Source organism: Mesoplodon bidens (assembly GCF_964165515.1).
Source record: "Mesoplodon bidens genome assembly, chromosome: 11".
Lineage (NCBI taxonomy): Eukaryota > Metazoa > Chordata > Mammalia > Artiodactyla > Ziphiidae > Mesoplodon > Mesoplodon bidens.
In genome coordinates this window covers 86,748,134-86,775,381 of record NC_138167.1, presented here as the reverse complement: position 1 = coordinate 86,775,381, position 27,248 = coordinate 86,748,134, and the positions used below count along the sequence as shown (strand labels likewise).

The 27,248-nt window shown below is 37.2% G+C and overlaps 1 protein-coding gene across 2 annotated transcripts in view; it reads right to left on the bottom strand.

The window, feature by feature from the left end:
• The window catches only part of DCN (decorin), a 36,980-nt gene extending 27,298 nt beyond the window's left edge, over nucleotides 1–9,682 (bottom strand). The window contains exons 1-2 of one of the 2 annotated variants that reach the window (XM_081248121.1): nucleotides 9,389–9,682; nucleotides 5,308–5,554 (exon numbers count right to left, since the gene is read on the bottom strand). In XM_081248121.1, coding sequence (XP_081104247.1) covers nucleotides 5,308–5,521 — 214 coding nt within the window. In that variant the 5' untranslated portion in view covers nucleotides 5,522–5,554; nucleotides 9,389–9,682. Of the gene's footprint in view, nucleotides 1–5,307; nucleotides 5,555–6,321; nucleotides 6,472–9,388 lie in introns of those variants that run through there. The other variant, XM_081248122.1, reaches the window with a different exon arrangement.
• Between the last annotated feature and the right edge of the window lie 17,566 nt (nucleotides 9,683–27,248).

The following is a 27,248-nucleotide window of genomic DNA, read 5'->3' as shown; positions in this document are numbered from 1 at the left end:
GCTGCAGTCTAACCAAATGCCTTGATCCCACACAGCTGCCTCTCTTTCCCTCCTGGGACTAAGAAGGAAACCAGGGAAATGTCAGTTGTCAGGTCAAGGAGACAGATGCTTCCTTTGGCCTTCTCTGACCCCTCTCTTCCTCCTCCTCACCTTTAGCCCCTTGAGTCAGGGGCTTTGGTTATCTGGATCACACCTGAGCATTCCTCTTGCTGCATCTGAGATCTGTCAGACTCTATCCCTACCCAAAACTATTTTAGGCAACCCATGGGCATGCTCTGTGCACAGCCTCCTTCTTGCACCACGTCTTAGAGATACCCTTGTGATGCATCTGAAACTCTGAATGAGAGTCACCCCACATCCCTGTTGCTGTAAAGCTAGATGTAAACAATGAAAGCAACTAAGCTTCCAGCATTCTCTCTACCCCTCTACAAATAGTCCTAATTTATTCTTCTAGGATGATTTCATGGAAGAAGTCTAATGGTTCATTTACTTCATGCATAAGATTTGCTTCTGGAAAACCAGTTTCCCCAAACAAGAGACAAGCTCTGGCATCTATGTTCCAAGTGGTGACCACTAACAAACAAAATTTCCACCAATTGAAGCAAAATGATTAAAAAGAAGAAAACTAACTTTATGCAATTTAAAGGGTTGTACATTTTCCTGAGATTTTTAAAAAGTAAAATATCCTTTGCATTATGAGGTACATTTTAGGGACCATTAGTTATTTACAACGCTTTTGCTTGGCAAAATAAAATGTTTCATCTTCTGGCATCATGTCTAGAGGGCTAACTGTGCAGGCTATGAATCATCTGTGATTATTAAATAGCCAAAAGCTTTATTGTTCTCTCTACTCAACCAAACCAATTTTGTTCAAAGGAATAGTATTTGGAGAATACTATTTTGATATTTATACAATTTTCTAATTTTTATCTATTTTGTGATGTGGCCTTCTTTTGGGGGAGGGGAGAGAAGGTGCTATTTTGTATCGAGCTTGACAAGCCATATACTTAGTGTTTCTCAGTTTCACATAAAAATAAAGAACATCATGAGAAATAACTTCGTGTTATTAGCTGACTTTGTCTGAAATGGTCAACTGAACATAACAGTTACTATGAAAAATATTTTTATAAATATTTTCTATTCTTACCTAATAGGTAAGAGATATTCCCATTTATCCAGTGAGGAAACAGGTTTTGAAAGTTTCAAAGTTACAGGTAATAAATGGTAAAGCAGGACTTGAGTTCAGAGGTGTTGAACTGCATGACCCAAGATCTTTCCACTATTAAATTTTTTTTTTTTTTGCGGTACGTGGGCCTCTCACTGTTGTGGCCTCTCCCGTTACGGAGCACAGACTCCGGACGCGCAGGCTTAGTGACCATGGCTCACAGGCCCAGCCACTCCGCGGCATGTGGGATCTTCCCGGACCGGGACACAAACCCGTGTCCCCTGCATCGGCAGGCGGACCCTCAACCACTGTGCCACCAGGGAAGCCCCACTATTAAATATTTTAAGGGTATTTCAATTCTTTTGAAAGTTGTTTATAAGAAATATATCAATAAATATTGCTTTAATTTGGAAGAATAGTTAAAAAACAATACTTATGCTTATTTCACCTGGCAGGGCTGATGTACCTTTAATGGCAGAGCTGATGTGCCTTTAATAAATGAGATGAAAGTCAGTACCAAATAATGCTTCTTGGTGACACTTGATCCACAGATGAATGGCTGAGCCAAAGAGTACATTAAGTAAGGGAACTGTCTTCCTTTAAGATACTAAGTACATAAAACAAAGCATCCAATTACAGGATTAATATTAGGGCATTCAGACAAAAATGAGTAACATTGTGGGATTATTATTTTAAGGAAACCCATAGGGTTCTGAATTTGCTAATCCTACATTTACTTTTATATTGTTATTTTTATAAATGCTATAATTATGAGTGGACTTTTTATGTCTTAAGAGGATAGATAAAGAAAAGAAAATATGGGTCTCATAAAATTCTGGTTCAAATTACAAGTTAAATTACAAGTTCAGCCAAATAATTTGGCCAATATCAATGGAGAATTCATTACTTTCTTAGCTAAAATATATGTTTACTTTTTCAATCCCCCATGCTCTAGAAAAACATATTATAATGCTATTCTGACAAGTTGGAACTAGGGACTAAAACAGTCAATGGGTCTTCTTGAACACCTCAAGTTTCCCATGGACTGATTATTCAATTTTAATTTCACAGTTTTCATATCTTAGCTTTGAAAGAACTGTTTAAAATTTTGATGCTGTTTAACTTTGTCAGAAATACTTCTTACTGGCAAAAATAGTCAGACATTTGAATAAGACATGTTTGCTTATAGTAAACATTATGTAGATAATAAGATGACAAAGATCTATTGTCCTTCAACACTGAAGCTCCGCTCTGCTCATTAAAAGCTCTAGCAAGGGGCTTCCCTGGTGGCGCAGTGGTTGAGAGTCCGCCTGCCGATGCAGGGGACACGGGTTCGTGCCCCGGTCCGGGAAGATCCCACATGCTGTAGAGCGGCTGGGCCCGTGAGCCATGGCCGCTGAGCCTGCGCGTCCGGAGCCTGTGCTCCGCAATGGGAGAGGCCACAGCAGTGAGAGGCCCACTTACCGCAAAAAAAAAAAAAAAAAAAAAAAGCTCTAGCAAGAATAATCCTTAAGAAAATATTAGTCCTTGGTATAAATAGGCATTCACATTTCTCACCCCAAAGTGCATTGCATTTTTTCTTTGCTATGATAATTCAAGCTTCATGTTCAGATTACTAGATAACTTAAAACAAAAAATAAAATAAACTGCATTGCCATTACTATGAGTGAGGTTGCCCATTTCCCCTTCTCTGCTTTTTCCTGTTTCTTTCATCTTCTACTCCACATAATTATCATATAGAAAAAATGTATTGAGGCTCTACTATGGGTCAGGTACCTCACACAGATAATCGAATCTCTAAGACTGACTGTGATTTCTCTACAGATGAAAATGTCAAGGCTCTGAACAGCTTGCCATGATCATAAAGGGAACAGAGGCTATGCAGTCGTTGAAAATGTGAATACAGTGTTTTCTTTAAAGGCAGTGGACTGCTTTTCCTTTTAAGAAATGTATTTTCTGTTTCAGAAATATCTGACTCATTTTTTGGACAATATATTTAAATAGGCATATGTGAAAAAAAAAAGTAAAAGTTACTTGGATGAGACCGTTGCTCATTGGAACTCAGTACTCCCCTTTAAACATGGTTCCCCAAAATGAATCATTATTACAACCTTAGCTACTACTTCTGTATATAAGATCAGTAAGCCCAAAGGGATGACGTACACTCTGGGCTCTTAGAGAAAAAGATAACTTGGAAAACGTTCTCATCTGAAAACAACACAAAATAAACAAAGCAAAATAATAACAAGGACAACCAAAAAACTGTATCATGAGACATCCACATCAGTGAGCTTGATGTTCCCTAAGGCTACATTTTTCTGTTTAGTTTTGAGCAATAGGCTTGGGAGTTTTTTTGTGATAGATAATTAGAAAACTGTCCCAATGCTTTAATCAGAGTCAAGCTTTATGAGTTATTTATCATGAAAGCAAAGTAAAACTGTATTTTTGGAAGAATAAAACTTCAGTGAAGTGACTGGACAAGACTTCCTTAAAAATATCAACTCTTTATTGTTGATAATATGTGTATGGGGGGTAGTTATGGATCCTTTTAAACTTGTTCTCAGGCAAAGTGAGATTCAACTTGCATCACATTTCTTAGGAACTTGGCCATTTTTGCAATATTTGAAAAACTTTACCACTAGTTTATCCATCATATGGTGATTCCCTTCTTCAGATATTTTTAACACCATTATTTTCCTGTCTAAACCAGTAATGGAGGTAATCTCTAGATGCCATAAAAGTTTCTGTAGAATTTGCTAGTAATCTAATCCCCCTTGTCTCTAATACACAATTCAAAAAAGGAATAACCACCACCAGTAGAATATCAGACCCACAAGAACTAGGACCATATTTGTCTTCCTCATCCCTTTCTCCCCAGGGCCCAGAACAGATCTGACCCATTATGGGATCTCAATATACTTTCTGAATTAATGAGTTAATCAATTAATTTAGTGGAATTATCCTGTAGCCTTTTTAAAGCCTTTATTTACACGTTTTATTTGGGTTTAAATGGCTGTACAGTACATGTCAGCATCAAAGAATCTATCTCAAAGTGTTTGTTTTTCAGTTGTTACTATTTAACATGTTTTACATCTTTCTGGGTTCCTGTATGTAGTTTATTGCAATTCTAGGAGTTAGTAGCAAATTTTCCTGCAAAATACTCCTAGAAAGCATATTCTGAATAAATACAGGATTTCAAAAATAAGTACTCTACAAAGCTATGAGGTTTATTCTATAAGGAAATGCACCATGGCAGAATCATTCTGTGAGGATTTTTTTTCTTTCCAGTAAGAAAAATGAACCAAAAAAAAGAGGAATGTGAATCAGCTGCCATGTAAACTAAATTCATTCCCTTTTGGCCCATCTGCTGGGGCTTCGAACTTTCTGGAGATTTATCTTCTGAGTATATTGCTTTTGGAATTCCTAGGCCAAATTTTTCTTGAAAGCTAATAAATCAAACTGTATTTACAGTGTTAGGATAGAGATATATGCTTCATGATTATGTTGAATATTTATACCATAACTTAGTTATAAAGATTTCCTTTGAAACTTTCTAAAGAATATAAACAGCTAGATTACAAAATGCCAAAGGCAGAGGCAAAACTAAGACCCAGGGATTAAGGGAGTATTTTGGTACTTGAAAGATAAATTTCTGTTCTAAAAGTTTACTTGTTTTGCTCTTGATAACTCTGCATACTTTACAATTTAGTAATGTTCAAACTGTTATCTGGGCTAAGCCAAGAGTAGAGAGATCACCCAGGTTTTCTTAATATCTAAGATTTCATGAGAGCAAATCATCAAATTAAAATAAGCTATCACCCTGGAATCATAGAACATAAGATATTATTTTGTTCAAAATTTTATTTTGCAGAAAGGGAGCCATGAAGCTCAGAAAGATTATTTTCTTTTTAAGTGACTTGTCCAAGATTGCAAAGTGACGGAGCCCTGACTTAGAAGAAAGTCCCCTCACTTCAAAGCTATTTCTTTCTCTCCTGTCTGCTTCCCTTACTCCTCATTAGGTGGCACTGTCTCTCACAGTTGGAATTGCAGAAATTAAAACTGAAAATGCTAAAACTCCCACAGAAGCCATTCCCATGGATAAAGCAGACAAGGTAGGTAAAGAGAGCCTGCACCCCACTCACCCAAATCAGAACACTGGACAACTCGAAGATGGCATTGACAGCGGAAAGGGCACACGGGCGCCTGAGGCTCTAATTCAGGAACTTCGGGAAAGCGGTCGTCCGGGCCTATCCCAGAAGCCTCATCTTCCAGCATAAAGTCAAATAAGCCTTTCTGCTGAAACGGTCCAGCCCAGGAAACTTGTGCAAGCAAGAGGAAGATGAAAGTTGCCTTCATGATCTATCTCATGTATTTTCACAACCAAGGAACCTAGGAAACAAATGAAAGGTTTAGAAGAGTAGCCTTGCCTAGTGTATATGGTTATTCTTCAGTAACACCTGACAGTGGAATGAGCATAGAGAAAAGCATAAAAAGTAATATTTTATTTATTGTTAGGAGCAGAGTGTTAGAAATATATTTGGAAGGTAACAAGGTACATTAGAGACTAACTCGCACAGCTATTTACTTATGAAGAAAAATTTGAATAGTTGAATCTGCTTGGTTGAATTTGGGTCCGAATTAAGACCATGGGTTATATAGTCAAGCCACCTGCAAAACTGTTATGATGATAAACCACTTTGGAATTTTCAATGCTCACTCAACACAAGCCATGCCACAATTAAATAAAGTTTTGAGAGAGCTCCAGTTCCTGCTTCAGAAATATCTCTGGAAGCCAATCTCGTCTCTCCACCCCACTGTATTTATCTTGGTCCAGACCCTTCTCATCACTCCCTGAACAAGAGCTTCCAAATGGACTCAGCCTTGAATATTTCTTCTGCTCCAGGCCATCTTCCACTCTGCTGCCCAAGCCATCTTCTAAAAATTAAATTTCATTGTGTTAATTTTCCCTACCGCAAACCCTTTGTTGACTTCTCACAGCTTGCCAATAAGGTCTACATCCCCTTTGTTGCATATAAGACCACACATAATTTGATACCAACTGATATTTCAAGCCGTATTTCTCTCCATTTTCTCTCTACTCCCAGTCCCCACCTCAAACCTGACACTCAAAGCTAATCACCATTTAAAATACCTACCTCGTAAGAGTGTTGTAAAGGCTAAATGAGATAATGGGGTTCCCTTGTGTATTCCCTGGCTCATTCAGGCAGGATGCTGCTTTCTCTTCTATGCTCCCAAAGCATGTTGCTTACCTCTTTTAAAGATCTTATCACATTATATTGTAATTTGTTTCGCATGCTTGGCCTGCCCCCCCCCCCACTAGAAGATGTACTCCTTCAGGGCGTGTCTTAATCTTTGTTGTGTACCAGGGCCTTGCACAATATTTTGCACATGACTCAATTGACCGTCAGTTTATTAACAATACACGTTATTCAATTTGTTCTAGGCAACCAACTAGTCTGATTTTTAAAAATATGATGATCTTTTTTCAATATCAAATTTCTAGCATAAGAAAGATATCAAATTGATAACCTCAACTTGGTATAAGCAAGATTCAGTTTTTAAAATAAATCTATTGGCTAGTTTCTCAAACTAATCATTTTTAATAAACTAATAGACATATATGGAAAATCCTATCTGATTTTTATATGACTTATATGTTATCTGATTTTACCAACAGGACTATTTTGTAAACAAATCGACAAACAGAAAGTATGATTTCGACAAATCCAGACAGTTTTTATCCATTCATTCAACAAGCCCTTATAGATATGTACATCTATGTTATTAAGTCAGTTGTTTAGTTGGCTGAACTAAATGTATCTGAATAACAAAATCTTAATAAATCTGAATAACAAAAAGTAGTTGATTATGGGGGAACAGTCTATTTTTGAGTTCTTATATTTTCAAACCCCACTGAAACTGCTCAAAGTATTCCCAGAACACATTGTAGATATTATCTTTAGTCTCATCATCTTTAATTGTACACTTATAAGGGTTCATATTAAAGTTGTACATTCATAATTAGAGAATTATTTTCAGTCATTATCCAATTATAGCATATACAGAAAAGAAAAAGTCTTTGTATGCTCTAACCTTAATGTATCTTCTGGAAATGTTTGCCTAGATCTACTAGAGGGGAAACAAATGTTCTAAAATTTCTTACAATTTTATTTAGTTTGTATTTATTACTGACGCACGTCTCAGGCAGCACGTATGCAATACAGAATAGTGACTTTTCATTTAAATAATAACAAGAAGATTATTATTCACACTGCCCCTTTAAATTCAGTATCCGGTTTCCTTTAGAAACCCATTCCCACTCAGTTACTGCATTGCCTTTTAAAGGAGACCCTATTGTTTTGGCAGTGTTCCCTTGGATTGGATATAAGAGAGTGGTTTTCTGTCTGTTTCACATTAAAATGCAATGTTTATGGTTTACCACAAGTTTGCTAGCCTTGCATATTTAATGTCTTACAATTTTTGAGAAAAATGAAGCAAGCTAATTGCAGATTTAATAAATAGCAACAAGAATTAATGCAGATGTCGCTTTCTGATCTTTCTCCAGAGCAGAAAATGCCTGGTTCACAAATCCAAAAAAAGGAAATGCTAAACATTAGCTCAGAGGAATATTATCATTTACACTTGTTTACTCTTGTTAAAATGGTACAAATTCTCTACACATTCTTTTTGGTTGAAGCTGAACTCAGACAGCTTTTAAGCTTCCATTACTTATCATTTGTGTGTGTGTGTGTGCAAGCATGTGCGTGCATTTTAATCCTGAATGTCCTGGGGAAGAATAATATGTGTCCAGGTACTTTATACAAATTCCTCCATGAAATAACTTCTTTAAAATTAGTGTCATAATACTTAAAAACTCAGCATCTTAAAACAATTAATGTGGGCTGTTGATACTGATGATTTCTTTAATCATTTCCTTCCTTTCTTAATAAATCAGGAAAAAAAAAAAAAAAACCAGCAGTTGGCCATGTAGAGAGCAAGGAGACTATTCTTGAGATGATATGCTATTAAAATTTCATTTCGACTGTTTTAAGTATTCTTAGAATGTATGCCTCTTTTTAAAATGCTAATTGCTAAGAATGTCACTACTTTACTAAAGTTCCTTGCCATAATTTATGTGTTCTATCAAAAATAATAATTTCTGGTTTCTTAAACTACTTCATTTCATTATACCATGCAGATCAACATTTGTATGATGTCATTTAAGCCTTTGGTGTGAGTTTCAAAGTCAAACTTTAACCCTCACGAGATAAGTAAAGCTGTAAATGCAGAGCAAATTAAATCCTCCAGCACTAGGTGAATTAAAAACCTCCATAACAATAGAAATAAGTGAAAAATAAACAGCGAAAGCAGTATCCATCCATAAATAAAGGCTACTATAGGAGGCATGTGGTTCTTTTTCTGGTCAAAATAGCAATTTGAAGAAAAAGCCACAGGTATTTACATCACTGGGAGTCCATTTAACCAGTGGTCATCATGTTACCCTGTTTTGAAATTAGAAAGAAAAATAACCCACACTTTCATTTTAGAGTGAATGTATCTTATAGTAAAATTTTATTTGCAGCGAAAATTCTGGCAGGGTCTCTTCTTTACATTTAAGAAATTATGTAGCTAACTGTGAGATTATCTTAGTTCAGTCCTTAATAATCAGCATAATTATATACAGTGTTTATTGTCACCTCTCTGGTGATAATTTCTCTTATTTTATAGTATACATTAGACTTCTATAAGTTATCACCAGAGTTCACTTCTCTGAGGTTTTAAAGTTCTTAAAATATACAAGAATTCAGGAGGAGAATAAATCCTTAAATATATAATCCAACTACGAATAATATGCCAGTCTAGAATACTTTTCTATAAACATTTCCCAAAGAGCTAAACATTTAATTAGCACAAATAAAAAATATATCAGTAAAGACAGTCATGGTGTTAGGTTATAGTTTCTTAAGAAACATCTTTGCAAGAACAGAGAGAAAGAAGTAAAGCAATGCATTCAACCATTTTTACCAAATATTTACTTTCTGTTTTCAAGCAATACTTGTTTAAAATGCTGCATAAAGGTTACTAAAAGTTTAGCACACATTGTTTTCTTTTTTCCTCTTACCAAATAATCCCTTTTTTCTCAACTTGATCAAAGTTTTATTAGTCTGTAGCAGAGTTCAGGACAATTATTGAAAACCATACCTTTTAATCCGGGGATCTGCCACAGGAGCCCTCAAAGCTGAGATGTAATTACACTAAATATTCAGCCCAGGCAAAAGAGTTTGCAGGTGTGGAAAGGAGGAGGGGGCAGGTGCTGCTCTGTGACTGTCACTAGGTTGAAAACCTCCTGCTTCTACTCCATAGCACAGTTAAAAAATAAGGTTTCCCTCAATGAACACAATCCGGCTGACACCCACATTAGATCATATGGTAATGATATGTCTCTTGTAGTGTAGCCAGAAATTTTATCGGCCTTTTTTTCTCCCCATTTAAATGCTTTATTCCTTTTTCATCTGCTTAAGATTCTAAACTTCTTCTGTAGTGTAGCAGTGGAGCAACTTGACTTGGAATTTGTTTTACCGTGTGGATTCATTTCCCTAAAATTGTAACTAAAGGGTTTATTTCCCCACCCCCAACCCTACTCCTCTATCCACCCTTTCTAGTCTTGTTTATAAGTCACATTTATCATATTACTGAAATGACAGCTTTTTCTTGCTTTCAGGATGTGTAAGTCCAGCAAATGGAATGAAATTATTTTTAGCGTGGTCTGTGAAAATAAATGAGTAGTCATTCGGATTCTTACTTGCCTTGGGCTGTTTGTGCAAGTTCAAGTACTACGCTGTGGAGGTTTTCTATGTATTTTGAACGTATTTCTAAAGTGTCCTGGAAGAAAGCCATGGTTTTATATGAAAAGCATGTCATTTATTACTTTCCTTACTCATAGTTTAAAACCTTTCTTGTTGTCTACCAGTTGTGTGTGTTTTTTTAAAATAAAACACATAGGGCCTCCCTGGTGGCGCAGTGGTTGAGAGTCCGCCTGCCGATGCAGGGGATACGGGTTCGTGCCCCGGTCTGGGAGGATCCCATATGCCGCGGAGCGGCTGGGCCCGTGAGCCATGGCCTCTGGGCCTGCGCGTCCGGAGCCTGTGCTCCGCAACGGGAGAGGCCACAACAGTGAGAGGCCCGCATACCGCAAAAAGAAAAAAAAAAAATAAAATAAAATAAAATAAAATAAAACACATAGATCTTAGAAGTTGATCACAGTTTAATTTAGCCTGTATATGAAAAATTTTATTTTCATAGGCTACACTTGTATATAATTCAGAACTTTGAAAATGGCAATACAGTCTATGGCTCTTTCCAAATTTAGTAAATAGAACGTGCAACTTCAAGGAGAGAGAGTTATTCAGCCAGTGGAAGCTTTTTTGAGTTTTTGTAATTCCCTTGCTGGATGCTGTCAGTCCTCTGTGTGTGTCTCTATGTTTTGACTTGTATCTTTATGTCCTGGCCCCTAGGCTGTTACCAGGTAGAAACTTGAAATCAACATCTGTGAAACATGAGAGGATAACCCTCCCATCCACCACCCTCCCTCCCCCCCTCCTCTAGCCATCTAAGTGCACAATTCTACAGTAAATATACTTTTGCCTTGATGAAATGTGAAGAAATTAAAATTTTGAGTGTGCATCTAAAGAAGGGAGGAAGGGTACTATCACATGCTATTTTGTCTTATTTTCCAAGCCCAGTCTCCATAATTTTAACACCTTACCCCACTCCTTTTCTCCTTGGCATTTAATAAACCCATGCCCAGTTAGTCTGATGGTTTAGGAAAAGGAAAATATTTTTCCTGGACATTGGTGCAAAATCCATGATCCCCTTACCTGGAATCAATTAACTTTTCCACTTGAACTCCTCTTGTATTTATCTCATTCTTATAACATGCAATCACTTCTTCATATTATGGTTTTTTATGTACATCTCTTACCCCAAGGAATAAAGCACATTCTCTTCATATTTGTAAGAGTCCCCACACTCAGCACAAAGTATATAGTAAATTCTCAAGAACCACTTGATGAATGACTATTACATGAAGATAGATCATTAGCTATGGATCATACCATGATTATTGTTTTGCTCAGGTCTGGTTTGCTCCTTATCAAAACCCAATCTACTATAGTGCTATAGTGTATATGATGAATAACAGTAGTAATTGTTACCAGAGAGAGAGAGAGAGAGAGAGAGGGAAGGGGGATTGGGAGGGGGAGGGGGAGGAGGAGGGGGAGGGGGAGGAGGAGGAGAAGAAGAAAGAAGAAGGAGAAGGAGAAAGAAGAAGGAGGAGGAGAAGGAGAAGAAGAAGGAGGAGGAGGAGGAGGAGGACAGGAGGAGAAGAAAACACATTATCTTGATATGTAGATCATCTTACTTTTATAAAGCAGAACCATTTTGGCAAGTTTCACATCCAGGTTCTTCCCTCTGATAATAAGCTATATGAACTCAGCATTCTTATCCTCTCTGAGTCTCAGTTCCCATATCTGTAAAATACATAAAAAGTATTACCTAATACATAATGTTGAAATAAAGATGAAATGAGGCAAAAGGTATAAGGCATATAATTCAGAGCATGGCTGGGATAAATTAAGCTCCCTGTAAATGTTAGTCTTTATTGTTTTCTGATGTACATCATAGCAATCCTTTGAGTTGGGCATGGGAAATCATTTTTACTCCTTCCAGTTTATAGATGAGAAAACTGAAGTCCAATGCTCTGCCCAAGCTCACAGAGCTAGTAAGAAGCCCAACAGAAATGAATACCCAAACCTTCTCATACCTAATCTAGTTTACCATTACTATACTGCATTTTAAGAAAGATCAAACTCTTAAGTTATAGGAAATCAATAATAAAAATTCTTGGGTAACATGCCTTTGCAGACTAGTTTAAAAACTGTGACCAAGTTTTACACTTCTTTTTAAACTTTATCTTTGTGCAGGAAAAAATATTTCTATCTTTTAAGTTTTAGTAAGAACCTCACCTCCAAAATCCCAAGGATTTTACTGAATATCATTTTATTTAAAATTTGTACCTTTAATCAGATGTTGTTACATATGTTGTCATATCCACTTTTAGATGGAAGAAATTAAGTCACAGCAAAGTCATATACAGCAAGTCACAAAGAAGCCATAAGGATCATCGTCAGAATCCTAGGTCACTTGCAATCAAATGGGAAATGAAACAGTTTTGAGGCTAGAAACCATGCTTGTGCAAAGGAGGCTGAAATTTATCCTGGCTTGGAATGTTTGGGGGTAGGGTTCACTGAAATCTTGGCTGCTGTATAGATATTTGAAATATTCAAATACAGAGCAGATACCAAATCTGCTGTTAAAACCACTTAAACTGTGATTTCTACTGACAAGCCACTAGTTAACAGAGTGACTATATTCTGCATGTTATCAAGGTTCATTTCAAGGCTAGTCACTTTCTCACTGACATCAAATACAAGTGATTTAAATTGTACCTGCATACTAAGATGCAAAGAATGCCAGGGCTTCCCTGGTGGTGCAGTGGTTGAGAATCTGCCTGCTAATGCAGGGGACACGGGTTCGAGCCCTGGTCTGGGAGGATCCCACATGCCACGGAGCAACTAGGCCCGTGAGCCACAACTACTGAGCCTGCGCGTCTGGAGCCTGTGCTCTGCAACAAGAGAGGCCGCGATAGTGAGAGGCCTGCGCACCGCGATGAAGAGTGGCCCCCGCTTGCCGCAACTAGAGAAAGCCCTCGCACGGAAACGAAGACCCAAAACAGCAAAAATAAATAAATTAATTAATAAACTCCTACCCCCAACATCCTAAAAAAAAAAAAAAAAAAGAATGCCAGAGTTTAGGAAGGTCTCCTTCTGACACCCTTTTATTTTCAAAGAGGTCTGGAAGTAAGTGATTATCTTCACAAACCTGATGTGACTGTTTTATTCTCAGACTGACTCTTCAAAGTAAGGTCAGCAGCTGGAATGAGTTGTTTGGCTCTTTCTTTTGCCACCCTAGATAGATTTTCTTCTTTAGCCCAGAAAGAAGGCTAGAGTGGAATTCAGGGTGGCCTAGAATGCAGGTTTGAAACACAATTGTTAGTAGAAAACGATCACCTTGGCCACCTTCTTTCTTTCCCATATGCCTCTGCTCCGTCAACCTACCGCCACTGTGTTCAGTGTCCTTGTGCCTTGCGTAAGTAACTTAACCTTCTGTTTTTCAGGTTTCTAATCTATAAAATGTGTCTAGACATAGTACCACCTACATTATAGGTTTGTGGTAAGGTTTAGAAAAAGATTAATACATAAAGCATCTAGAACTGCACCTGACACATCTCAAACAATATATAAGTGTTTGTCGTTGCCTCTGCCACTGCCACTCTTGTGGGCATGGTTGTTACAAACCTTTCCTTGGACACTCCAGTCCAGTAATCAGACTGCACCCCTGTCCTAGCCTAAGGTGTTGCCTACCTAGCAACGAAAAATATCACCTAAACGTTGATATAGTTGGAAAAACAGGGACTTTGCAGTTAGATAAGCTTGGGTTTAAACCTCTACTTTGTACTTGTGAAATAACTGTCTGGCTTTCTTCATGCATGACGTTTTAGTGGGTTCCAAGCCCTGCTGAAATCCATTCATAGACTTTATAAGGATCCAGAGACTCCAGGTAAAGAATCTCTAATCTGAACAATGAAGGAGAAGTGGGAATAGAAACAAGGACAGGGTAAATTATGAACTAAGATAACGGTATGGAGATACGTGCCTCTCTTTCATGACAAGGAGGTATTCAGTTCCTTAATTCTCTGACTCTTGAATGTTCAGGAGCATCTCTTTTGTCAAGTGCAGTCAAGAGATGTATTATTCCTTTCACAGAATTGATCAGTAGGTTGTACAGGGACACCAAGCCAAGATTTATTGAATATCTAGTAACCTATCAAGCAATCAATCAATCAGCAAATATTGACTGATGAACCACTATGGAAGAAAATGTTAATACTAGGCCCTGTGGAGGATACTAATAAACAGAAAATATAAGGTGAAGGGCACGACCTCAAAGGACTTACACTGCAGTAAGGAGATAGGGCATAAGCTATATATATATATATATATATATATATATATATATATATATGATAACATTTTAGAGTTGTAGTACCATAAAACTTATAATGTATTATACAATTATAACTCCTGGCCAAAGTAAAGTATGATGTAATTAAAAATAATTGTCTTAGCAAGTCAGAAGAGGAACAGGGGAGAGATCACCTTACATATGGGTGGTTAGCTAAGTGTTTAAGCTAAATAAGGTACAGTTTGAGCTGAATCCTGAAGGATAAAAAGAGTGTGAAAGTAGAGGGACAGCTTTTTTAGGCTGGCAGAACAGCACTATCAAAACCTTGGCAATGAGAAAGCAAGAAATAATAAATAAATAAATTTGGCTTAAAAGGACACTTTTCAAAGAAGCCGTGAGCTCTTTTCTCATCCTTGAACATTCAACAACTACAGTGGTGTCTGACATGGGGATATCACACAATAAATAAATGGTCCATGTTTATGATAATAACTAAAGGGAGATAAGGAAAGAAATGAGGGTAGAGTATGACTGTGGAAGGACTTGAAAGTCTCCCATGGGGCACTTATTTACTCATTCATTTGTTAAGCAAATACTCATTTGATGATTAATATGTGCCAATTCCCGTGCTAGCATCTGGATGTCATCAAAGGTACTTGAATGAGATAATAACATGATACAATTTTATTTTAACAAATCAAATCTAGCAAGTATATGCAGGGTGGTGAAACTGGAATCAAGGAAATTAGGAGGCTATTGCTTTAGTCTTGAAGTATTAATACCTTAGTAACAAGAAGATGATCATGGCCAAAAATTGGGCCACTGCTCAGGAAGTTGATGTGATATATTAAAGATAAATGTTTAGCTCACCTCTTCTGTGCCAGGCACTGTGGTGTGTTCTTGAAATTCATTATCTCAGTTAAGACTCATGTTAACCTTATCAGTTATGCACTATCATAATTAATTTTCCTAATCAATTTTAAAAGCCTGGAACTAAGGCTCGAAGAAGCTCTGTACTCCACCCACTGGTCTCTTTACCACTCCAACCAGCTGCTTTTGTCCCATAAGCAATGGCAGGAAAATAGTTAACTTCTTTGCTTGCATCTTTATCTCCAAGGAGAACATTGTTTAAATGGAAAAGAGCAGCAAACAGAGATGATTAATTAAAGCTCTTGATGTCTGCAAAAGTCATAAGAAATTAACTATTTTATGTGAGTCCAACTTTGAAGGCACTAAAATAATCAGTCATCTTGATAGTGACTCTAGTGTGAGTAATTATGGAGAAATCATGCAATCTAAATTGTGGAATAAAAAAAAGAAAGAAAGGATTTACATAGAAGTTTTCTCTGTGCATTCTCACATGGGAAAAGCCCTTGGGTTGCATGAAGGCTTGCTTCCCACCTTGAGTGATGGAGGAAATGTTGACATTTTACAGACAAGACCACCTTTGGAGATGTGCCTATGGAAACTACAAAAGAAAGATAAAAGCCAGATGTTATCTGAAAGACCACCTCCTAGCCGTGCCTGTTTACTTATTAGTTAACTAGTGCTGCTGGAAATGAAACCTGCTACCACAAACCCACCAAAGTTTGCCAATGCTATACTTCCTTCTCAAATGAAGAAAAACATTCTGTGTGAAGATGAAAGTTGAAGCCAAGCAGATGAGATAGACCACAATAATGTGCAATGCCTGAATTGTGAGTTGAGCACACACACCCTGAGGCCAGAATGCTCAGGTTTGATTCTTGGCTGTGCCACTGATTATGTGTGTGACCTCAGGCAGTTTCCCCATTAACGATCACACCTTATTACACAGAAGGATAAAATGAGTCTGTATTTGCAAAGGGTTTAAAACAGAACCTGTCCTATAGGATAACCTATGTAAGTTTATGTCAAGTAACACAAATTTCAGAACAAATTGAGAATTTTAAGAGATTATTTGCTTCTTCGTCTTGCCTTTTATTCATACTCTCACCTGAAAGTTATGTCCTGTTTAGTTTGGAGCATGCAAATGCAGGTCATGTCTGTGCAGTGTACTTACTGCAGGGCACCTATTTGGTCTGTAAATATTCTCCTTTCAGTTTACCCTGTATCCTAGGAAAAAATAAATGCTCCACCACAGAAAACAGTCCTCCAGAATTTAAGTAGGCAAATGAATGAAAAGTTGGATTCTAATGTCTGTACTGTAAAATAATGGCTTTGTTCAGGAAATTTTTCTGAGATAGTTATAGCCCTCTGAGAATTATTTGACTTGATTCAGGTTGTCCCTTCAATAGCAATAATTCATCCCTTGTAGTTTTTTCTTGTTTAAGTTATTTCTTTAATAATTCATGAGATGAGGGCTTCCCTGGTGGCGCAGTGGTTGAGAGTCCGCCTGCCGATGCAGGGGACACGGGTTCGTGCCCCGGTCCGGGAAGATCCCACATGCCGCGGAGCGGCTAGGCCCGTGAGCCATGGCCGCTGAGCCTGTGCGTCCGGAGCCTGTGCTCCGCAACGGGAGAGGCCACAACAGTGAGAGGCCCACGTAACAACAACAACAAAAAAATTCATGAGATGAAAGTTTTGATGCAGATAGATATTAACATGACAACAAAGTGAACCATGTTTTCCCATTTAAATCACATGAGTGTTTTTATTTTTGGAAACAAGCCTCTATTTTGAATAAAACCATTTTAACTTCTTGAAGAAATATTACTGTTTAGAAATAATTTATGTGCCCATTTTTTGTAGGATGATGTCTGAGCATATTATTTATAAAAGCATTAAATCACCAATGTGTGAGCTTACTTTATAATTATGAGTCTCTGGGGAAAAAAACAGAAAATGGAGGCATGATCACTGTGGTGCTTCAGGTTTAAATTCTCTTTGGGGCTTTCTTCATCAAAAGGTTGGCTTCTCATGAAACATCTTCATTCCTTGAGGCCAGTTTCAATAATTTCTCTGGCATTCCTCATGCTCTGAGACAATACAAAATCCAACTAAAAATTAAGTATTTAATTCTTCCCATAGGCCAAGAATCATACAAGTTGGTGCTATCAAGACAGCTCTTAAAGATTTGTTACCTTCTGAATGATAAGAACATTATGTACTTGTCTGAGAAGAGTAAAACCACACAGTGAAAGCTGCTGAGAGATGACAGGAAATACGGGGAAGATTCTTTTTTTGTTTTTAATCCATGAGGTTGCAAACCCCAGTGGTTGCCAGCTGGCAATTAAAATGTAATGGCACCAACATTACATTAACAAGTACTTAATGATGCCATTGCAAATCTGGTGGTGTCAAGGGCTTTTTTGGGTATGTTTTCATTGTAGTAAAAATATACATAACATATATTTTATCATTTTACATTTTGTGTTCAATGGAGTGTCATTAAGTACATGTACAACGTTGTGCAACCATCACTACTATCCATTTCCAGAACTTTTTCATCATCTCAAACAGAAACTCTGTACCCATTTAACAACTCCACATTTCCTTCTCCCCTCAGTCCTCAGTGACCTCTACTTTGCTCTCTCCATGAATTTGCCTATTCTAGATACCTCACATAAAATGGAATCATACAACAAAATTTTAATTTAGGGAAAAAAATAAGCTTTCCTTTCTTTTTTTTTTAGCTTTTTTTTTAAAAAAAAAGAATGTATTTAAGTGGAGGGAGAGTGGAATGCAAAGAAACTATCAGGGACAATGAAAGAGCTGGAACCATGTTGCTCCAAGGGAAGGGTTTCTTCCAGGAGGAAAACCCTGGCCTCAGTCATTAAACCTAATAGATGGGCCTGGGAGCTTGCTCTGTTTATGTCAAAGATGTGATTTGAAGGCACCTAACATTCTTTATTAAAATCAGCACCAAACAAAAATGTAACAATTAAGATATATTAATTTTCTGTAGAAAATAATTCACCAAGGAAACTTTCTTATCACCAAATGTCTGTTTATAAGCATTGAGAATATAATTTTCAGGCCAGCTAATGCATTTGGAATGAGGGTATTGACACTCCTTACTGATAGGCATTTATTTTCAGTTCTTTGCTCAGTGCTAGTAACTGAGCTATAGTAAGTATGTGTGTCTTGTCACAGCAGTTCTGTGAAATAAGGAACAAAAGGGTATGTTTTGTGACTATAAAATACACTTAAACTAACGTGGCATAGCCAAATAAAATCTTTAATCTTGGTCTTACAAGAAATACTTTCTGAACCAACTAACTATTTTTATGAAAGTACTAAAGAACATATTTTCCTGAAAGAATAGCATCTATTTCTATAAAGTGCTTTTAATATTTCTTTTAAAAATATTGAGTATGGGCTTCCCTGGTGGCGCAGTGGTTGAGAGTCCGCCTGCCGATGCAGGGGACACGGGTTCGTGCCCTGCTCCGGGAAGATCCCACGTGCCAGGGAGCGGCTGGGCCCATGAGCCATGGCCACTGAGCCTGCGCGTCCGGAGCCTGTGCTCCGCAACGGGAGAGGCCACAACAGTGAGAGGCCCGCGTACCGCAAAAAAAAAAAATTGAGTATGTTAAAATTAAAAACAAACTTCTTAAATGTTTAATTCCAAACAACAGAAATAATTTAAGCACCGTGCAAAGATTTTTAGAAAAAGATATCAGTACCAGACAAAAGCTACCCTGGGAGAAGTGAAGTTACTTTCATCCATAATTTAAAAATCAAAATTCAGTTCCCTCCAAATTTAATTTATACTAAGGCATCCTAGATGTGGGTGCCAGAATGAAAGTTCCATCAAAGCGGGGATATTTGCCCTTTGTTTCACTGCTATATTTCTTGTGCTTAAACAAGCATGGCATGTGGTTGGCCAAGGTAAATATTTGTTGAGCACTAGCCCTCTAGGGTCTGAGGTTCCCCGACCTCAGGGCATACAACATTCAATTCTTCCATGTTACATCCCTTAAACACCTAGAAGAATCTGTCTTCACTGGTAAAGACCTCTTAGATTGGCACAAGATCAAGTCCAAGTTCCTCCTTCAGACTGGTAATTTTGGAGATAGTCCTTCCAGCTTTCCCTGCCACATTCCAGAGTTCAGACTTCACCATCCCTAATTGCTCTTCAAAGCACCACAGATGATCCCCAGGTACCCACACATAGAATTGCAAAACCTCATCTGTCTAAACTTCCTTATGTGCCTCTTTACTTCCATTTCCATATCCCAAGTTTTTTTCACCCTGCATCCTTTCACTCACAACTGTCATTTCCCCCATAACTCAGTGATCTTCAAAATTCGTTGATTACCAACATCATAACTTTTATCTTCTCTGTCTTACCTAATGATTATAAGTTTTACTTCATAATTATTTACTTAATATTCTAAAAAAAGTTTGAAAAACCATATCTCTATATAGTAGTTATATTTCCTATTATATGTTTAAATAAATAATTATAATAATAAAACTATTTATCAATGAACCCCCTAAAATTGCATTGTCTACTCTCAATGAGAGAGGTTTTACTTTTTGGAAAATATTTAATAATCTTTAACCCAATGCTCTTAAAACCAAATTCCAATATTTTATATTTGACAATGTTAGTAATAATTAATCCATAATAGATATCAGGCATGTAGATATTTGAGGGCTTCCTATCTGATGCCCCTTTATTTTGCTGGGGTCAGGTCAGAAACATATCCCTAGTTCTCCATGTCTGTGAGGTCATTCAAACCTCTTTCCCAAGTGTCACAGAGATTCCCAATAACAGCAATCTAAAGGCTACACTACTCTTATTTTCTTTGCGTTAAATCTACTCTGTATGGATCCTGGGCTGGTTACCCATAATGCTTTTGCTGGGTGAAGTTACCTGGAACAACAGTATCTAGACCAAATCTCACAGATCTTCTAACGCCCTATCAATCCAGCGTTAGATCTTCCCTAATAGATTCCCTTATTATTGCCTTATCCTATTTCCAGACTTGCCCCTCAATATTTTCTTTGACAGTTAAGACTCTTACATATATATACATATACTCAGAGATGCCTTAGGTCAGGTTCATCAGAAAGTAGATCCTGAGACAAAGTTTTCTTGCAGGAGGTTGATTGATAAAAGCTCTCAGAAACAACCCTTGTAAGGGAGAGAGGGAAGCAGGGGTTAGACAGAAGGAGAAGTTGAACTGTGTTGAGGTCACAGCTACAACCTTGGTGAATCCGGTGGAAAGCTCTGAAGCTGAGTGGACTTTAGACCTGACTCGAATTCAGCAAGACAGCTGAACTCCTGTACCCCAGCATCAGCCAGATACAGTGTGTGAGTTGCCTCTGAGAAGGGACTTAACCTTGTGCAATGTAGCCCCCTTCACCAAGGGACCATGATGTGAACTGTCAGATGACAAAAATTCTGGCAGCTAGAGAAATAATTGCCTCAGTACTGAAGAGGAGATCTGAGCAATGACCCATATCCACCACAAGAACTTCCTATCCTATAGTATAGGAAAACACAAACCAAATTTTTATATGAATCAAGTTCACAGTATTTTCCATTATTTTGAAAATGCCTTTGTAATTGTTTATCTCACTGAACTATGAGTTGCTTGAAGGTCAGGGCCAAGACTTCCACTTTCAATTCCTGACATCTGGCACAATAGGTATATAGTTGCTCAAAGATTGTTAAAACATTGAAACTAAAAAACTGGACATTTGGGCTTCCCTGGTGGCGCAGTGGTTGAGAGTCCGCCTGCCGATGCAGGGGACACGGGTTCGTGCCCCGGTCCAGGAAGATCCCACATGCCGCAGAGCGGCTGGGCCTGTGAGCCATGGCCGCTGAGCCTGAGCGTCCAGAGCCTGTGCTCTGCAATGGGAGAGGCCACAACAGAGAGGCCCGCGTACCGCAAAAAAAAAAAAAAAAAAAAAAAAACTGGACATTTGACACAAGTCCATAAGCAAGCAAATTACAACAGATTAATAATACAGTTGACCCTTGAAAAACGCTGGCGTTAGTGGGCCCTCCACATACTTGGATCCTCTGTACACACAGTCCTTTTACATCTGTGGAGTCAATGAGCCACAGATAGTGTGGTTCTGTAATACGTATTTATTGAAAAAAAACCCATGTATAAGTGGACCCTCCAAGTTCAAACCTGTGTTGTTCAAGGGACAACTGTATATAAAAATTACAAATTTAGCCAACAGACTTATACATGACTTTATATATTATAGCATTTTGTTATAAAAGTATGATGAATTGTAATCTAATCCAGGGGTTTCAAACACACTAGCACTTGAGGGTTGAGGAAAGAAATGGCTGATTCTTCCCCAAACCTCCTCTGCAACTAGAATACTGACATTTTATGTCCACATCACCCAATCACTGAAAAGAAGTCCGTAAAAAGCTAATAGTTCTCAACAGTTATTTCATACAATATATATGAAGAAGACACAGTGTTTTAGTCTGCGAAGGCTGCTATAATGAAATATCAGAGACTTATAAACCACAGATATTTATTTTTCACTGTTCTAGTGGCTGGCATGTCCAGCATCAAGGTTCCAGAGATCCTGTATTTGGTGAGAGAGTGCTTCCTGGTTCATAGAGGGTTGTGTTTTTGCTATAACCTACATGGTAGAAGGGGCAAGAGATCTTTTCTGGGGCCTGTTTTATAAGAGCACTAATCCCAATCATGAGGGCTTCACCCTCATGACCTAATCACCTCTCAGAGGCCCCCACCTCCTAACACCATCACATTGGGGATTAGATTTCAATATATGAATTTCGAGGGGCTGTAAACATTGAGTCTATAATATACTACTTTACTACAATTTCTCATATTTACAAATAGCTCTAAAGTAAAATAATTACAAGAATATACAAATTAGATATATCGTGTCATTTTAAAAAATTTTGGCTATTCATAAGATTCAAAGACATTTTTTAAAAATTTTGTCTATTTTCCTAAGATGAAGTCGATGCTACGGATTTTAGATCTTTCTTCTTTTGTAATACACGTACTTAATGCTATAAATTTCTTCCTACCACTGCTTTTTTACTGCATTCCACAGATTTGATAAGCTGTCTTTACATTTTCATTCACTTCAAGTATTTTCAAAAAATTCTCTTCAAACATTTGTCTTCTTTTACCTAAAAGTTATTTAGAAGTGTGTTGTCTAACTTCAAATATTTGGGAATTTGCCAGCTATCTTTCTGTTTGATTTGTATTATAATTCCTTTGGGTCTGAGAGCATACTATGTGTGTTTTCTATTCTATTAAATTTGTAAAGGCACATTTTATATCCCAGAGTGTGGTCAATCTTGGTGAATGTTCTATGTGAGCTTGAGAAGGATGTGTACCCTGCTGTTGTTGGCTGGAATGGTCCATAAACATCAATTAGTTCAGACTGATTAAACTTGGTTAAATATATCCTGATTTTCTGTCTGATGATCTATCAGTTGCTGAAAGAACAGTGTTGAAGGCTCCCACTATAGTAGTGAATTTGTCTGTTTCTCCCTTCAGTTTTATCAGTTTTTGCCTCATTTTTTTGGACACTCTATTGTTAGGAACACACATTTCAGAGAAATTAAAATTGACTCTTTTATCATTATGTAATGCCCATTTATCCATGATAAATTTCCTTGTTCTGAAGTATGCTTTGTTTGAAATTAATACAACTACTTCAGTTTTCATTTGATTATTGTTAGCATAATGTCCATTGCTCTATCCCTTTTAACCAATCTGAGATTTTTTTTTTTAAGTTGGTTTCCATCAGACAACATAAATTGGGTCTTGCTTTTTTATCTACTCTGACAATCTTTGAATTTTAATTGGTGCTTTGACTACTCACATTTAGAGTAATTCTTGATATAGTTGGATTAATATCTAACATGATTGTAACTTTGTTCTATTTGTTGAATTTGGGTTTTTTTCCCCCTTTTCTGCCTTGTCTGGCTGCTAAATGAACATCTTATATGATTCCCTTTTACTTCACGTCTTAGCACATAAATTAGTTTTTAAAAATGTAGTGTTCGCCTTAGGTTTTCCAATATACATTTTTAATTAATCTAATTGTTACTAAAATGATACTATATCACTTCACGTGTAGTGCAGGCGCCTTATAACAGAATATCCCCAATTCCTTTTTCCTCTCCCTGTGACATTGCTGCCATTCATTATTTATCCATAGGTTATGCTCACACAGAATATTATTACTATTATTACTTTAAACAAAGTTATTGTTTATATCAAATAAGAATAAGAAAAATAATTTTTTTAATCTTTTTTTCTCTGACATTTTTCTTTCCTTTAAATAGATCCAAGTTTGTGGCTTATATCATCTTCCTTCTGCTTAAAGAAATCTTTTAACATATTTTGCATACAGGTATGCTGGTAATGAATTCCTTCAGTTTTTGTTTGTCTTAGAAAGTTTTTATTTCTCCTTCACTTTAGAGAGTAATCTTTCTCGATATAGAATTCTTGGCTAGTGCTTATTCTTCTTTCAACACTCTGAAGATTTATCCTACCTTCTTTCTTGCATAATTTCTGACAAGAAGTCCATTGTATTTTTGTTCCTCTGTAGGTAAGGTGCATTTTTCCCCTCCCAGATTCTTTTAATATTTTTTTTCTGTCTTTCTGTCTGTCTGTCTGTCTCTCTTTATTTTGGAGGGAAAGTGTTTCTAAATACTATGTGCCCAGAAGTAGTGTTTTGGTATTTGTTTTTGGTATTTATCCTACTTACTGTTCTCTGACTTTCCTGCATCTGTGGTTTGGTGTCTATCATAAAGTTTGGAAGCTTCTCAGCCATTATTACTTCGAATATGCCTTTCTTCTTCTAGTATTCCAGTTACGTGTATGTTATATCTTTTGACATTATTCCACAATTTTTGGATGTTCTGGGTTTGGTTTTTTTTTTTTTCCATCCTTTTTTCTCTTTGAGTTTCATTTTGGGAGGTTTATATTGACCTATCTTCAAGCTCACTGACTCCTTCCTCAGACTTATCTGGTCTACTGATAAATCACAGCATTCTTAATATCTATTATAGGGTTTGGTATTTCTAGCATTTCTTTTGGATTCTTCCTCAGAGTCTCCATCTCTCTGCTTACTTTACCCAAGTGTTCTTGAATGTTATCTACTTTTTCCATTAGAGCTCATAATGTTTTGTCAAAGTTTTTTAAAAAAACCCCTGTGAAAATTTCAACATCTGTGTCACATTTGAGTCTGGTTCTAATGCTTACTTTGTCTCTAGACTATTTTTCCCTTACCTTGCATCATGCTGTGTAATTTTTTGTTGAAAGCCAGGCCTGTGTATCAGGTAATGGGAACTGAGGTAAATAGGCCTTTAGTATGAGGACTTAATGCTAATTTGCTTAGGAATTGGACTATATTTGTATTTGCTCTGGCTTTAGGTAACAAAAGTTTCAAATTCCTTTAGTGTCCTTGGTTTGTCTCCCCACTTAGCTTTTGGCTTCCCTAAGTACTCTTCCTCAGAAAAGGTTTGTACCTTGCAGCTCTTTCAGCTATAATCCACTGTTACTGCACTAGAGCCTTATTGTGTGATGATAAGGAAAGGGGGAAGAAAGCATTCTCTAATCTTATGATTAAATCTTATTCTTTTAGTGGGCCTATGAGTCTGGACTATGGCCTTCACAACTATTTCTCTCCTGGTATATCTTCCCCCCGCCCCGCCCCCACCTTGCTTTGGTAAAACAGGAAGTTTAGAGGAGCTGAATAAGGATCAGCTGGGATAAGGCTCTGGTAAAGTCCTTTCCCCAGGATAGTAGATCTTTGTTACAGAGAGCATTCTGGGTGTGTTACATGATGATTATACAACTCCTCCCCATTCCGGAGCTCTGAGGGGATCTTCCTCGGGTCTTCAATTGAAACCTGGTAGAGTTTCTAGAGGTAAAACCCATGTAAGTTTGGGGTTCCCCTAAGACCTCAGAACCTAAGAGTTTCTCATTTTCATGCTAAACCACAAAATTACCATTTAAGTGTTTCTACCAGTTTAGGGCTACCTCGGCTTCTGCTCCAGTTAGCAGATTCCAACTATGAGTCTCTGAATTCAACTGTCTAGCCAGTATAGCATTTTGCCCTGAAACCTCCATTTTCTAATGAGTTCAAGAAAAGTCATTGATATTTGTGGTTTCTGGGTTTTTTGTTTTCGTTTTTGTTTTCGTTTTTAAATTGTAACAGTAGTTACTTCCAAGCTCTTCACATATTATTGCTGCAATTGGAAATGTCTTAGTTCTTTTCAGTCAGTGACATTTGTCTTTCTAGCTTCTAAAATTCTATTGCTGTAATCTTTTTTTTTTTTTTTTTGCGGTACGCGGGCCTCTCACTGTTGTGGCCTCTCCCGTTGTGGAGCACAGGCTCTGGACGCGCAGGCTCAGCGGCCATGGCTCACGGGCCCAGCCGCTCCGCGGCATGTGGGATCTTCCCAGACCGGGGCACGAACCCGTGTCCCCTGCATCGGCAGGTGGACTCTCAACCACTGCGCCACCAGAGAAGCCCTGTAATCTTATTTTTTCTTTTCATTGTCCTTTTTGATGTTAAGACCTTTTTTGGACATTTTTATGGAATTTGGTGAAGAAGTAGAGGTTAATACATTTGTTCAATTTCCCACCCAATTAGTTAAACTTTACCATTATATTCCCTCAGAACTCCATGAGACATAGTTTCCTCAGCTAGGTCAATATCTATATTGGCTCCTAGAATCATTATTTTGTTCACTTTTATATCTTCAAGGCCAAAACAGTACTTGGTAAGTAATAGGTACCTCAAAAATATGTGCTAAGTAAATGGGTAGATGAATGAATGACTGACTGAATGAATGGTCACTTAAATAACTGGAGTTGTAGGTATGCTGAGAAGGGTCTTCTCTTCAAACCACCTCATCATTGGTCTGCTTAGGCTGGAAGTTCCATTGGAGTTTCATAGATGTCAGTCTGTAAGCATTTTCTTCTTTTTGGAGTTGTGTGTTAATGTTGAATGACTCTGGGAGAAGTGACAGGGAAGCCAATATCACCTAACATTATGGTAGAAAATTTGCATGAACCTAAACAAAATTGTTTGAAGACTGTCAAAACTGGCAGAACTCACATATTTGTGTTGGTAAGATACTCTTCTTTGTAATACCTTGAGAGGAAAATAAAATATCTTTAATATTAATTCTTTTTCCTTATCACAATTGTATCTGCATATATTTTTTACATGCCTAATTATTACTTTTACTGAAGAATTTCCATGTATCATTTGTTAGTCTAATGCCTGGCACATAGGTAGTTTTTAATAAATAATAGTTTCTAATTGATCAAACAAATTGAATGAATTCATTCACACATTGGATTGAGGGATATGTGTTTATTATAGATTTCTGCTCTAGAGTAGAAGTCAGCAATTTTTTTCTAGGTAAAGGGCCAGGTATTAAATATTTTTGGTTTGTGAGTCATAAATCCCTGTTATAACTATTTAGCTCTGGCATTGTAGAGCAAAATCAGCTATAGACATATGTAAATGAATAGGCATGACTGCGTGCAAGTAAAACTTTATTTATAAAACTAGGAAGTGGGCTGGATTTGAGCCATGCACCCTGGCTTGGCAAACCCTACACTAGAGTCCAGGCATTTGACTGTACTCTGTAATTTTTTATTCCTCTTTCTACTGAACATTCCCTCTGGTATGTCCCATAGGCCCCTCAATCTCAGCATGCTGAAAACTGAGTTTATCATTATTCACCAACTTAAGTGTTCCCTGTGTATTTTCTACCTCAGGAAGTGCCAAAACCTTCTCCCCAACTAATCAACAGTCTAAGATTGCCTATCTCCATTTCACTTAGTTGTTCTGGGGTTTTATCTTGTTCCTTCATCTGGAACATATTCCTTTGCTGTCTCATTTTGTTTAATAGAAACCAATATCCCTTTCATTTTATAGGATAACATTTTAAAAAGTAACATACATGAAAAGAGGATTTGAAATCAGTTGCATTTTTAAAGGCATGTTATCATGGTTTCTGTTAAATTCCATCAGTGTATTTCTACAACAGTGCATATCTATGACTATA